The 15,021-nt window shown below is 36.2% G+C and overlaps 1 protein-coding gene across 4 annotated transcripts in view; it reads right to left on the bottom strand.

Moving 5' to 3' along the window:
• LOC149779083 (phosphatidylinositol N-acetylglucosaminyltransferase subunit C-like) overlaps nt 1-15,021 on the bottom strand; it is a 246,470-nt gene that overhangs the window by 219,732 nt on the left and 11,717 nt on the right. For 2 of the 4 annotated variants that reach the window (XM_089939635.1, XM_089939634.1), the window contains exon 5: nt 10,045-10,192. In XM_089939635.1, the coding sequence (XP_089795761.1) occupies nt 10,045-10,192 (148 nt within the window). Of the gene's footprint in view, nt 1-8,112; nt 8,256-10,031; nt 10,193-15,021 lie in introns of all 4 variants that reach the window. The other 2 variants (XR_016415570.1, XM_089939636.1) reach the window with 2 other exon arrangements.

Genomic DNA, 15,021 nt, shown 5'->3' on the forward strand with positions numbered 1-15,021 from the left:
CATATCAAAACTGGACAATAAAACAAAGAGGTTTTTTGGCTATGGTCTATATAATCTCACCCATGGTGTCCAAAAGAGTTGTGAACTTTACAATGATAACCTTTAATAGTAATCATAGCTAATTTAATCCACCAAAACTGCCAGAAAAACAAAAAGAGACAGCTGATGAGGGGAAGCCATTAGAGGAACAGTGTTGTTGTCCTGGCACAAACATGAAAAGAAATGTCACTGGGCTTCTAATGCTCTCAAATTGGAAAGCCTTTAGCGTGTGTTCTTCATGACACAAGTGAGCATGATGAAAAGCTCTATCTAGACAGGGATGGAAGAGCTACATTCTTAGTTGTTCAGGGTTCCTGCAGATTTAACAAAAACAAATCCATGACTTTTCCAAAACTTTTCCAGGGCCATTTCACAAAACTTAAGGACCACACTATCTTGCATTGTGAAGTAAATTAATACAAATAATGACATCTATCAATGAAAAATAACAAATAAGTTAACGACAAATATTTTTAATATGTCCATTTTAAATTTACCTGGGCTTGCACACCTTGAATTTATGTAGTAATTCATGTCATAATCCAATGTTCAATGTATTTTGTATTCAAACGAAAAAAATAAGCAAATCCTATGTAGTCTTTGTATGTGTTCCTATTTACAGTACTAACAAAACACATCGCTTTCCAGCTGCTTTCTTGTATTTAGTGAGAAGCAAACTTTTTCTGCTCTATCTCCTTTTCAAGGTCCTTCAGAGTCTCTTGTTTCACTTTTGCAGTCTTTCTGAGAGAATTGGACGCAGTTAGCAGGCTTAGGCTATTGTCCTTTTCGGCTTTTTCAGCATTTTCATCTGCCAATTTGAGCAACTGCTGGATGTCATCCATTAATCGTATTCTTTTATTTAACATGTCACCCAGCTCAAGATCTGCTTTTCTTTTTCTGCTCCTCTCACACTCTTCCATCTTTTTCTTCTCCTCATCCAAGTATAGTCTGTATGTGTGTCTAGCATATGAAGCATAACTTAACATTTCTTTACTAATATTTACATTTTCAATGCCTCCTACGCCCCGAATACTATCAATAATGATTCTTCTTGAAATGAGAGACAGCTGCTTTTGATTATCTCGTATAGCTTCTTTGTTAATGGAGAATCCTCGTTCAACATCTGCCTGGCCATGAGACAGAGTTAGAAGGTGTTATGCAACTGGCCACAAGACAGCATATTCCTTTTTGTCTGCCATTAAGAAATGAAAAATCTAATCTAAGCGGTCTTTCTGTCTGGAGAACTGAGCAAATTTCACAGAGTCTTCCAATTTCAAACAATTTTCCAAAAAGACTTTGTAGTTTTTAACCAGGGCATCACATTGGTTTGGATCTATTCTTCCATTGTTGACTAGAATTTTGACCAGTGATTAGAATGACTGAATGTTGGTCTTTATATCCTTCATCATTTTCTCTGGGTTCAAGCATGTCATATTTCTTACAAGGGCAAAAGTCACTGGTGACTTTGTCAGCAATTTTGTGACAAAAGCTTGGAGGAATTTCCTGCAGTCAAGATGGAAAGCCAGAATGTCCCTATCTTTCAATTTCCCAGATTTTTTTAAGTCAGCAATCACAGTCTTTGTCACAAAGCCAATTTCAATACTTGCAAAGTCTTTAAGGTGTTTGCAATTTGTTAAATCAAATTTAATGAGCTCTGATGCCTCTGTGATACAGTCCAGATGATCTTGAGCTACAAATCGCTCCATAAGACCCCTCATCATTTTGAAAATGTCTTCTGCAAGGAAAGGCAGCAATGGAGCGTCTCCTTGAAATTCCTGTAAAAATGGCTCCATCTCTCTAGCCACTGAAAGGAAAAACTGTGCTTGAGGAACAAACAGACGAGACTTAACCACTTCCTTAAGACTCTCAAATGATTTTAATTTTGGATGCTTTTTAAGTGAATCAATATATGTTGCTAGATATCGAAGGAGGGACAGGACTTTCTCTACAACTGTGACGTTCTCAAGCAACCTGTGCTTACAGAATTTTGATGGCAGCTCCTTGATACCAGATGCCTTTTGATAGTCCTCTATTCTGGCTGGAGAATCTTTAAAGAAGTAATAGAGATTGCTACGTGTCTCCTCCAGATTCCACTCTGTGGCAGCGCAACCATCCCTGAACGCATTATGAATTATATGCAGGCTGCAAGATCCTGCTGGCAACAACGACTTTCCAAGGTGTGAACAATTAATCTCTGTATTCAACATGTCAAACGTTTTCCAGTTAACATTAGGTCCATCCATTGAAATTTGTAGGAGGTTCCTGGTTCCAAGATCTTGGATGATTGGACACAACTTGCCAAACAGATCTTCTGCCGTGGTGTGTCCCAAAAACTCTGATGTCAAAAATCTTGTTTGCACTCTTTCTGCACCCTGTTCCCAAAACCTGACATAAATGTCACATTGCTTTTGACACAATTGTTTGTTCAAACTTTCATTGAACTGCAAAGCATATCCATTACACTTGCGTATGCTCTCTTTAAGGTTGATGCAAAGTATGGAGCTAGGCCATGAAAAGCAATATAACATGTTTTGTCCTCAGCGCAAGTGAATTTGTGTGCAATTGCACTGTCCAGAAACATCAGTGAAAAGACTCGTGAGATTTCCTCATTGGAATGAAAGGAGCTGTGGGTATTCACTGTCCTTAGGGTCCAAAATATTTCTGCCTTTAATACATCATTTGATGATGCATATGAAGTTAATGTTGGGGCAGGCTTTGGCATAACTTTAGGTGATGGTGAGGCTGAATTTGAAATAAAACCAGAGATTGTGTTGTTCTGAGCAGATTTCATTATTTTACAATTCTGCACATGCTTCTTGCTGGTGGAATGACTTTTGAGGGCAGCTTCTCCCATATTTGCAATATCTATAATTTTGCTACAAGCTCTGCATTTAGCAGTCCTTTTGTCTGAAGCATTCTTCTCCACCCATTTTTCATAGTTTGGGTTGGTCAGCCAACTGTTATTGAATGTGCACATACCAGGCATTTTGGACTAAACCTAAAGCAATATAAAATGAAAGATTTTAAGACTTCACTATCATCATGAGATATTGTGTATTGTATTATGTGTTCAGAATTTTCTAACAGCCCAGTGTTCATTAAGTAATTCATTTTCATCACCTACTGCCTGACCAGACTTACAATCTAAGATTTATTCATTATCATATTACATAGAGTCTTGGAGATTTAAAATTAAAATCCAGTTTCAGACAATGACAATTCTTTTCTTTAACTTTAAAAAAAAAATTTCATTGAATATACTAATAACAGCAACGCTAAAAAAGTCGTCAAAGTTTACCAGATTCAGCAAAATGATTGATTAAAGTTAAACTATATTGGCAGTAAACATGTTTCATCCTAACCTAACAACCCTCTTGAAAAATGGAAGTCAAAATTCCCACACTGTAATATTACAGGAATTTACTGAAGCCTTCTTGCAGATTTTTGAATTCTGAATTTGAACAGTTTTCTTGCTCTAATACACGATCTATTATAGTATTTATTATTTATTTTTATTGAGGATTTTGCAAAATCGGGAGATTCAGTTGGGAGACCTAGATGGGTCTAATATTAAAATGATTCTCTGAATTTATTTTCAGATGGGTTCTCAGGTTATCTAAAAACGGCCTCTGAAAAAAAACTACAATTTTCAATATTCTGAAACTAGAACTAAAGTAACAGCCCAAAACAAGAATATCAAATCGACAATAATGATTATAATCATGACGTACCCTCCAATGTAATAAATGACTGACTATGCTGCATGAGATGTCATGACAGACCCGAAAAACAAGTGAGGAATATAAACGAAATCAAATTAGTACTTACCTTGTACATTATATCGAAGAAATAACAGACTTTTTAGGAAGAAATTAACTTCATTTTGACAGGTCGTCAAGTGGTAATTACTCAAAGCGGCACGGCTGACCATTTGAATTTTCCAATCGAACTACACCGGAAACCACGTGATATCTACTGTTAGGGGAACTTACTCTTGTTATATGAAATGAAACCATTTATCTATCGTATCTTTTTTATCGTGTTTTATTTAACTGGTGCTGTGTGCTCTAAGAAATTTGAAGTAATCAATTTCTTTAACTCCCTTGTCAGAAATTCCATGACTTTTCCAAAACTTTGCAAGGTTTCGACAAATTCCATTACTTTTCAAGACCCTTGAAATTTATTTTTTAAATTCCAAAACTTTTCCAGGATTCCATGACCCGCAGGAACCCTGATTGTTTGAGCAAGCTGGGAGATATGAATCTTATTGTGAATGTTTATTCCTAGGTTGAGTAGATCACATATCCATGATTTGTCCCATTTCTATGGATGACCATACTCACTTTGAAGATCTGATTCCTTATTGTTTTTAATCATTCTGGGAATTATCACTGTAAGATTGAAAGCATGACCTAAGAATCCATCACAGTTGAACAACACAGCATCCAGTGCTCAGGCCTCTGGATCTGGTACATAACCAGATCTTAGTAATTAGTGATACCATCTGGTCGCTAACAATTATAATTCCAGACCAGAACAGAGATCCAGCTTATTTCTTTCCTCCCACCTAGCTTGCAGAGACAGCCACCGAACTGTCTAATGTTATGATAACGGTATACTGATGATAAGCCCACTAAGGTCAACCTGAAATGTATATGAATCTTAAAGATGTTCAAGCCAGGCCACATTCTGTCACATCTGATTAAAGTCTGTTAAGTGTTTATTTCAAGTGAAGTTATGAAAGATTTTTTTCAACTTCAGGAACAGCAGCCGTACTGGATGGCAGATTAGCATCACTTGCAAAATGTAATGCCCTTCATGCCAGAATGCTTAAGCAGTTTCTGAGAAGAAATCATTCAAAGTTATTGCTATTGCTAATAAAATCGAAAACTTAATATAGAGGGTTCATATATAGATCAGGAGAACAAGAATTCAATGAATTTTTAATGACCAGATTTCAAGGAATACAATATTTCGTGTAATTTTCCAAACCCTTTAATTTTCCATACACAATCTAGCTATAAAAATAATTATTAATTAAATGTACATTTTTTTTGTACACAGAACTTTGTATTTTTCTGAAAATCCTTTCAATTGTCACACATGAAATTTCTATATAAAAAAAGATTTACATTTCCAAAAAAGCTCGAAAATAAAGGCCACCTTTTCTTTTTTTTACAAAAATGAATGAGAGATTAAGATTGTGATCATATACAGTTAAGATGGGCTTTTTGGTTGTGTTTTCAGTTTTGTATTATTTTTAAGTTCATATTTTGATGTGTTAAAACTGGAAAGGTTCCCATTTCAGATGGTTTTGAAAATATGCCAAGGTAGACAATCATAATAATTACTCTGTTCAATTACCAAAGTATTGTTTTGCCAAGTGTATGATATAAATGTTGATTAACTTTAAGTTCTTAAGTGATGCATTGCAAATGAAACAGGAGATTAAGAAACAGAAGAATCACCATTTATAACTTCTCAGAAAGTTCACTGATTATTTCATTCTTTTGTTACTTTTTAACTATGTATTTGGATGTTTATTACTTGAATCAAGTAGAAGTTCACATTTCAAATGGATTTAAAACAATACCAATGTATGCTATAGATATGTGAAACTACCAATTTATTTTTTCTGAGTATATGTTTAATATGATCCCAGATGAAAAACATAACTATTTGCCTCAATTAAAACTTACCCAACTATTTTTAAACTTTCAGTAAATTTAAACTGAGGCATCAAAGAATGAAACAGGAGATTAAGAAATCAGAGAATCACCTTTTCTAATCATGCAGACATGTCACCAATTATTTCATTCTTCTTTTACATTTTAACAAAATATTTTGATGGGATTTTTTTAATCAAGAAGAGAAATTCCCATTTCAAACAACTTTGAAAAAAATACCAATGTACGAAAAAGATACATGAAAATTCAAAACCACTGTTTGCTGAGTATATGTTTTCATATAATCCCAAATAAAAAACATAACTATTTGTTGCCTCATGACCGGACCTGTTTGAGAACTTCAGATATCACATCGAATAATAAAACAGGAGATCAAGAAATGAAGAAATAATCACCAATTATATTTTTGCTGAAAGACCTTTGGTCATCTCATTGAAAGGGCAAATTCTTCTGTTAATTATAATCTACTCATCAATCTATTTATAATCATGGATGCATATAATCTAATAGTTCAGTACACGCTAAAATCTTACTGTTTCATTACAATACAGTAGTCCCCCTCTTGAACAGCCCTCCTGACCAGCGGCCACCCGCTCCTTACAGCCAGAATCCGTTGGCACCGACAAGTTTGTGTTCAAAAGTACCCCTCGCGAAAGGCCACCAGGCTAACGTGACCAGCGGCCAGCATATTAGTGCAAAATCATAAAATTTACCCCTCACAAGCGGCCGCATTTTATTTGAATATGTATCCAGAACCAGTATTGTATTCATAACGTGTGTTAAGTAATCCGATTTCTGTTTCCCGATGTCAGGTTTTCGTTACTGAAAGAAGTGTTGAGTAAAGTACATTTACCACTAAGGTTAATATGATATCATTTACGCCTCACGAGAAGCCAAATTTATTCCATAAAAACCAAGAAAGACTCAAATTTTAATCCATACAAAAGGGTACGTACATCTAATCCAATTAGCCTTACTCCTGTGTTATCATAAGATGTCCAGTTTAGTCACTCTGATAATTGTTAAGAATACAATTATTGAACAGTAGTAACAGCTGAGAAATGGCAGTATCGATGTACAATACCAAAGTCAGCAGGAAAATAGTTTAATAGCCTTTATGGCTTCCCTTAGTAAGATGTTGAGTTTGTTCACTTTGGCTATTACTACCGACAATAATTGTCAAAATTACGAATCCTAGCGGCCGCGAGGTCAAATCTGCGTGATGTTAATGGTACATATCGAAGCCGTTTTGGCTTCTCTCACCTAGTTTTAAGAAATGTATAAAAACAATAGGGTACCAGACTGCGACTAACGAATCACGTGACAAGATCACTTCCTTTAAAAACACATGGCAATTTTTTTAGATGCATACAAAATTGTTTTATCAGTATTGTAGTTGTCAACATGAATAACTTACTGCAAAAAGATCAACATGTCATCGAGGAAAATAAAGATTCTTAGTTTAGAGGAGAACGTGAAAGTAATTCAACTGACGGGGGGGGGGGGGCAGTCATCGAGGATCCTTGCAGAAAACTAACGTCAGGAAGACTCAGATAAACAACATCGTGAAAGATAATGAAACAATTCTGCAGAAGTGGAAAGGTGAAATGGACAGAGAAAGGAAGATTGTTTGAGCCAGGAGACGTTTGTATCCTGATTTGAAAGACAAGAAAAAGCAAAAATTTTGTCAGCTGAACTGGGATATGACGACTTTACCGCAAGTAACGGATGGTTGCACAGATTTCAAGTGCGACACAATATCAAGTGTTCTGTTTATTAGCGGCAAATCAGCTGATGTTAATAATGAAGTTGTCGAAGATTGGAACAAAAGACTAAACGATATATGCAGGGGATATGACAGCAAGGATATTTTTAATGTGATGAGACTGGTTTGTTTTTCAGACTGTTACCAACAAAGTGACGTGATGTGAACTGTAACATAATTATAAAGACAGTTTTAAAACTGTATCAATGGTTATTTCACATCATGCATGTGAATTTTTAATTAAAATATTAAATATTTAAAATTAAATGTACTTGTGACTTTTTTCATTTGTATTTACTATTCGCATTTGTCATCCCCCTCTAGAAAGGCCACCCGCATTATAAGGCCACTTCCCTGCTGCATTAGGGGTGGCCTTATAAGAGGGGGACTACTGTAGCATAAAAATAAAATATAAACACCTTGTCATTTCCTATCATAAATTTGAAAGTCAATGACTCCGTGAAATCAATTCCTATATATGCTATCTTCTAAGTTCTGTTCTGTTTTGACTTGAATATAATTAACATTTTATTGACAATCTATTCTGTGATACACCCTTCTATTATTATTATTTTGGGCAAGTACAAATAACAAGTAATATGTGCAATCGCTTGTCCTTACAACATCTGCAGTTTGGAAAATGGCCTTCGTAGGTCACTGAGACTTTCATTTCCCTATGAATAACTTCATTTCCTGATTGGTAGCCTCACCAATTTGATTCTGTGGTTGAATATTGCACTCAATCTGGTGTCAAATGGAACAACCTGGCCAAAGTTCAAAGGTGAAATCCATAAAGTATGTATACAAAAAAGTTTACACTTTTGACCCCTCCAATTGCTCAGCATACATTTTTGTCTATAAAACAAACCTATATACCTATACTTGAGTGTCACCCCCACCCTTATAAAAATAGCTGGGGCTATCCAACTTTGAAAGATGAAATTTAATACATTCATAAAAAAATAAGCAGTTCAGGTTTTAATGTTATGTTTAGCTGCAGTTATCACACCCATGAGGACAATTTGCACTGTATCCCATAAACTGACTCAGTTGCTGGTTTGTTAGTCAAATTACAGACTAAAATATTAAATCTTGTAATAAACGAACTTATGTAGCTCATGTATATTTACCCCCAATGTACAAACTTATTAACAGTCCCCCTTTCCCCCCTCCCCATATGCAGGCATACAGAATATACAAACTTATTAAAATGTCCCCCTGTCACCCCTCCCCATATGCAGGCATATGTTTGTGTCTATTCCACTCCATGCATACATCATTTACGGATGCCCCATATGCCTATTCAATTAACATGTAAATAACACTGCATTGCCATGTAGTTCTACTGTAATTAAAACAAGACTGATTTGTTTATTTGCAGGTGTTAACTGATAATGGAATACAGTAGTGTCCTAATAGATAAGGAAAGTCATAATAATCAGGTATCTGAAAATGCTGATGACAGGCACCATGAAACCGCTTTTTTTTTCTCTATCTCCAAAAGCTACAAGTAAAAACTGCCCAAAAAATATGATCCTGAGCAATGACAAAACATTGTTCTATCTCTCACACACACTCACACACATTCTCTCACTGACTAAAACCAAAGTCATTTTGAGTTGAACTTCTTGGCAACATGGGCTCATGTCGTTGCATACAATTTAATGATAAATAATACCCATAAGTACAATTTAATGATAAATAATACCCATAAGTACAATTTAATGATAAATAATACCCATAAGTACAATTTAATGATAAATAATACCCATAAGTACAATTTAATGATAAATAATACCCATAAGTACAATTTAATGATAAATAATACCCATAAGTAATACATGTATAGACCATTATTCATTTTTCCATCATACCATAACAACTATAAAGAATTAATCTTAAATGCACACTGTGACATTATCATATTAACCATCTCTCCCTCTCTCTCGTTCACTAATAACAAAAGTCTTTTTGACTACTTAAATCCCCATGCAATTTTAGTAATTATTACCACTCCCCATCACCTCATCCAAGTATTGTTGCCAAGTAGTCTAACAAAAACATCTTTCACATATATTACCATGTCTCTTCTTGGTATGACTGCATCCATAATGATTAGTCAATGAATATATCTGAGAATGTCACAGACCTAAGACTCACTCCTAAGGATCTCAGTTGAAGATGTGATATGGACTAGAAAACTACCAAAAGTTTGGTTAATTTTCAACCAGTGTTTTAGAAATGTGGTAATATATGGACTGAAGGAAAGACAATTATTTTGATATCACAATGCCACCAAGCCTAAAACAAGTGTGTATAGTTTGACAGAGACAAGTTATATGTCAGCTTCCATAATATACATAGAAGCTATTTTTGGAAGCATATGACAAGTATTGGTAGATGTCAAAACACAGGAACTTTTTTCATGCTAAACACTAAATGATTAAAATGAAAGTGTCTGATTGTCATTTATCCAGATTTATTCATGAGTGTATTGTGGCTAGATTTATATAAAAATGAGAAAATAAATGAAAACTGACACAAGCAATTTACCATCAGATTTCTCTTGAAAACTGGCCAGACAGCAAAGATCTGAACTGCAAAGGTAACAGTGGCAAAAGCATGCCATGGTGTGTGGAGACGGGATGCCAGACAGACAGATGCAAATAGGGCAGCATTCAGGGACAGAGACTGAGACACTCTGAAATTTAAAATTCAACAAACTCTTAGATATCCAGGTTACTAAATGAAAAAAGAACCCAAAGCCTTGGATAAATTAATATAAGAAATTAAGAGTTTACAAAAATATATTACATATTACATACAAAAATACATTTATAAATGCATTAGGACAATTTGAGATAATTATCTGTGGATCATTTACACATAATGGCAATTCAACAGATTTGTCCCCATTTCAGGTTGGCAACAAGTATGCTACTTAAATATAAATATACATCTGTTAAGATAGCTTGTCAAACTGATTCAAGGTTCACACAATTGCCAAATATAAAAATGGCAAATACAGACAAAAAAATATTTTCCAAGCATATAGTGAGTATTTTTATGGTACATCAACAAAAGACACAACACTGAGCTCCATGTAACAATGTCTAACCAGCAAGCTGTGCTTTGAGTATAATACAGAGGTCCCCCTTTACAATCCTGTTCATCAGAGGTATAAATGTAACCCAAATGTGGTAGCCTTATACTGAGGGAAGTTCCAATAATTAAAACACATTTGAGAATTCAAAAGCAAATTTTTAGGATTCAGAGATAATGTTAACATGAGAAAGATGCACCCCTACCTCTTAAATCCAGCAATCACAAAAATACCTTGCCATACAGATGAAGGGAAGTAACTCTTCCTGACCCTTCCCCTTTCATTTTTGCTTGATGCTTCCATGCTGATGCTCACATTTGTGGTGAGGTTTGGGAAAGTTTAATAGTAATGTGATGAGGTAAGTATGTTCAGTGAAATATAATTTAAAATAAAACTGCTTGCTCCTTTCAATACATTTCCCAAACGCATTAACACTAGGAGAACAGGTAACAGGAACAGGCAATGCTGTGCATCCTACATGCTACCTAGCTCACCCAGCACAGATTAAGATTCTTCCCTAACCCTTTACAAGGGTAAACAATACTCATGATATCAGAATAGTGCAAATGATGGCCACCTAAGTCAAAAATTGTGTAAGGGAAAGAAAGTAATGGCATTTTCTTACCAAGTAAAACACTAGACAAATCCAGCAGAAGCACTGTTCTATGTCTGTAAAATGTGCTGACTTTAAACTGATCTGGTGATGGTCTGGGCTGCAGCCACTAGACCTAGCAGATTCAGTTTTTGTCTCTGAGAAGCTTGATCACACAGATAGAAGCTTGAAAAGGATGACTGTGTGTGCCAGCCAACTGCATCTATTATGTCTTAGATCATGAAATGGTACTAGGGCTTGGTCAGTTAGTTGTATCTGGTTCCCAGCCTGCCATTCTGCCAACCCCAACACCCCACCCCAGGTACTTTTCTTTGTCCCTTACACAATTTGTCAGTGTGGGGGGTGGGTCCTGCATCAATGTCTCCTTAGACTTACTGATGCAGGAGATGGGATGGAAAACCACTCTCTGATTGTCCACTGATAGAAGCCTGCTCGCATCATCAGGATGTCAGAAATATCTAATCTGATCCATGTCCACAAAAAGGGCATGAAACTTGCAGACCCAGAGTACCAAAGCTAAGAAACATATTTTGCATGATATTAGCTCCATGGAGCTACTTGATAAGGGCTCAAACTTATTTGAATTAAGCCATGTCAGCACTCATGATATATTCCACTTGGAAAACAGGATGAGCAATTTTGGTCTATTAAACTCAAAATTGGCTAATGGTATGATAAATCATAAATGCAGTGCAATTCACAAAGGGAATATAACAGCTGGCTGAAAAAAATAAAATCCACAAAATCAAGGTTCGAAAAAAAAAAGCAAGGTGGACAAAATGCTGGTATAGAGTGAAGTCTGATTTGTCCCAACTGATCAAAAACCCTAACTGACTTAAAAAAGATCATTTCTGCTCTTGACCAAAGATAACCTTACCATGTATTTTTAGAGGATGTCACCAAAACACACTGCCACTGCTGTTGACTTTGCAGACCGAAGAGAGAGACAATACAATTGATCTTGGTTAAAGCCCATGGGCTGATATTAATACTGAATGGGAGAGCAAGAGATTGATAAACGGTTCCTTGGAAACCCAACTTAAAGAACATGCAGCAGGATGTGTGTATAGGTGCAAGAAAGTTTGTGTCAGTCAAGTCTAAACTGACTGCAAATTTGTATCATTTTATGGAAAGTCTAACTAATCCTGATGTCCATTTTGAACCTTAGCATGGTAATGTTATTCTTGAGCCACATGAGATCTTTGACTGGTCTGAGCTTTCTGGGGGGCCTTGGGTACCAGAAAAAGCCTGGAGCAAAACCCCTGAGAGTTTGGGTTGTGAACTATCTTCACTGTCTGTCTACTTAGCAACAATCAGATCTCCGTCTGTAAAATTCCAGCCTTCTCCAGATTGGAAGGCAAGTCTATCATGGAAGGGAATGGTGAAGTGAAAGAGGATGGAAACATGAAATCTGAAGCCCCATGAAACAACTAGCATTTTCCAGTTGTTCTCGGGAAAGAGCTGAGACCACAATGTTTGAAAATGAAGAAATGAAGTACCCACATGAAGACTGGCTGTTGAGGTATGGATGATAAGTCAATGTCGGCTGTTATTTGGCTTGGGAAAGGAGAAACCTTGTTTATTTTAGCCTTCCAGAACTGAGAGTTCTGCTGCCACCAGAAAATGGGCTGAGGATGACATTGCCTTTCAGTATTTTTGCTAGTGACCTTATCTTCCTTGCAGCAAAAACTAGTTCAGCCAGAAAGTAGGTGCTGGTAGCAAGGCGTGATTCCTGCTGACAAACTCCCTCAATTTTTCCACCAAAGAGCAATGACATGTCAAAAGATGCTGAATGCAGAGCCCAGGCATGACGTGGCTTTTAGGTGGATGGACACAGGCAGGCATCTCATCTCACAAGATTTATGTAGGCCAAAGTCATTAGGGCTTTGGCCATCATGTGACGGATGGCCCATTTAATTATCTTGATTACTAACAGCTCTTCAGCCAGTCAAAACATCACTAGCAAGGCCAAATATAGCATCAAGGAAGTAGCGATTATGCTTAGTACTAACACCAAGACAGCAAGCACAACTTTTCTGTCCACCTTATAAAACAAAGAGTTGGTCATGCTGAATGCTGCATTGTTTTTATCCATGGATGGCAGATCAATGGTAAACACTGAATGTGTGTGATACCAGCATGCAGAGAACACTGCTAGCTGGCTTTCAGAAAGGTAAACCTTGTAACTACCTGGGTCCAGTAGTTTGTCAGTCAGGCAGAGATTTTCTTAACCTACTCTTATTGTGGATGAAGACAAAAGGATGTCTGTTTTTTCGTCAACTGAGGTGTTCACCTTATAGGCCTGGCTTGCAGTTGATGAGGCAGGGCACTTGGAAACTGGCAGAACTCTGTAGAGTCCTCCATGGCCACTTTAGAACTGTATTCTACATGCTACATTTGTTGACCAGTCAGACTGCTTTTGCCTGGATGGATGTCCCAGTTATTGGCTGGGTGGTATGCTTGGCTCTTTGCTGGATGGACAACTCGGTTGTAAGCTGTGAAGTCAGCAACCGTGTCATTACCTCTTGTACTACATATCCACATCTAGCAATGCATCTGCAACTCCAACAATGCCTTTTGAGAAAATTGTGGACAGCAAGTCTATACCCTCTTTTTCTTCCATCTGAAGTTAACCCAATCTAACAGTCTCTGTGGGCATTGTAAATACACTTCGGGTTACGGAATATCAAAGGGTCACCTACTATGCTGATTGGTTATGTCTTTGGATGCAGACTTAGTACATTACAGTCCCTTTCCCTGGACTTACTGCATCTCTCTTTCGTCTTTAGTCCTCATCATAGTCCCATGGACCAGGTGTTCTCTGACAATAACTACCAAACACTGCAAGCAGATATAGATGAACCTTTCTGTCACATATATTCCATGCATGTCTTTTTGCTTTTTAAACTTTTTCAGCATTTCAATGACATGGCCTAGTCTTCTAAAAGACAAGAATGACAACAAAATTTCAGGAAATAATGAAGTGAATTCATTCCCCTTATTACCAATAAGCAAATAAATATCAGCAGTGTGCACAAAAATAACCAACAACAGTTACTAACTATAATGTATTGCAACATGAGGTCAGAAAAAGAACAAAGTCCATGACTGCAATCAATTCACATAAATATAAATACATTTCAGAAAATAATTATTGCAACATATAATATATGCCTTTACACTAAATACAATACCAAATTCTTCAAATAATGGTATAATAATTCACAAGATTGGCTTAGATGAAGAAAACAACTGGTAAACAGGGGAAGGGTTGGGAAGAGTTTCATCCTTTCAATGATGTGGAATATAGATGGGAAAGACAAATTTTCTGTGTTTCAACGATTGCTGGATTCAAGTGGTAGCGGAGCATCCTCCTGACATTAATGGAATCTGGGAATGTATTCAAAGGAGACACGAGCAATTAAATTTTAACTAGCTGTTGCAAGTCCAGAACTATAATACACTTGAAATAAATTAAGTAGCACTGATAAAACAAATTATCACCAATTTAAAGTGATTTATTATTATACCTTATAGTATATGAGGAACAGCAGTATAATGAGAGGCTTTACAGCAATGGACACACACACACACATGGATACACAAACACAACTTTACAACTTTAGCAAAATCTTAAATCAATCCTAAGGAAACTATGGTGCAAGTTTTTCAAGTTAGAATCCTGTCAAAACCCAGCCAAGATGGATGTTGTGGTCTCTTGGAGCAAGGGTCCTAACTCATATTATGTTCCAACAATACAACCTTTGACACCCTGGTATACCACTAAAAGAACAATCTATCAATCATACATTAA

This window comes from Sinohyriopsis cumingii, chromosome 17, assembly GCF_028554795.1.
Source record: "Sinohyriopsis cumingii isolate HCF-2022 chromosome 17, ASM2855479v2, whole genome shotgun sequence".
NCBI lineage: Eukaryota > Metazoa > Mollusca > Bivalvia > Unionida > Unionidae > Sinohyriopsis > Sinohyriopsis cumingii.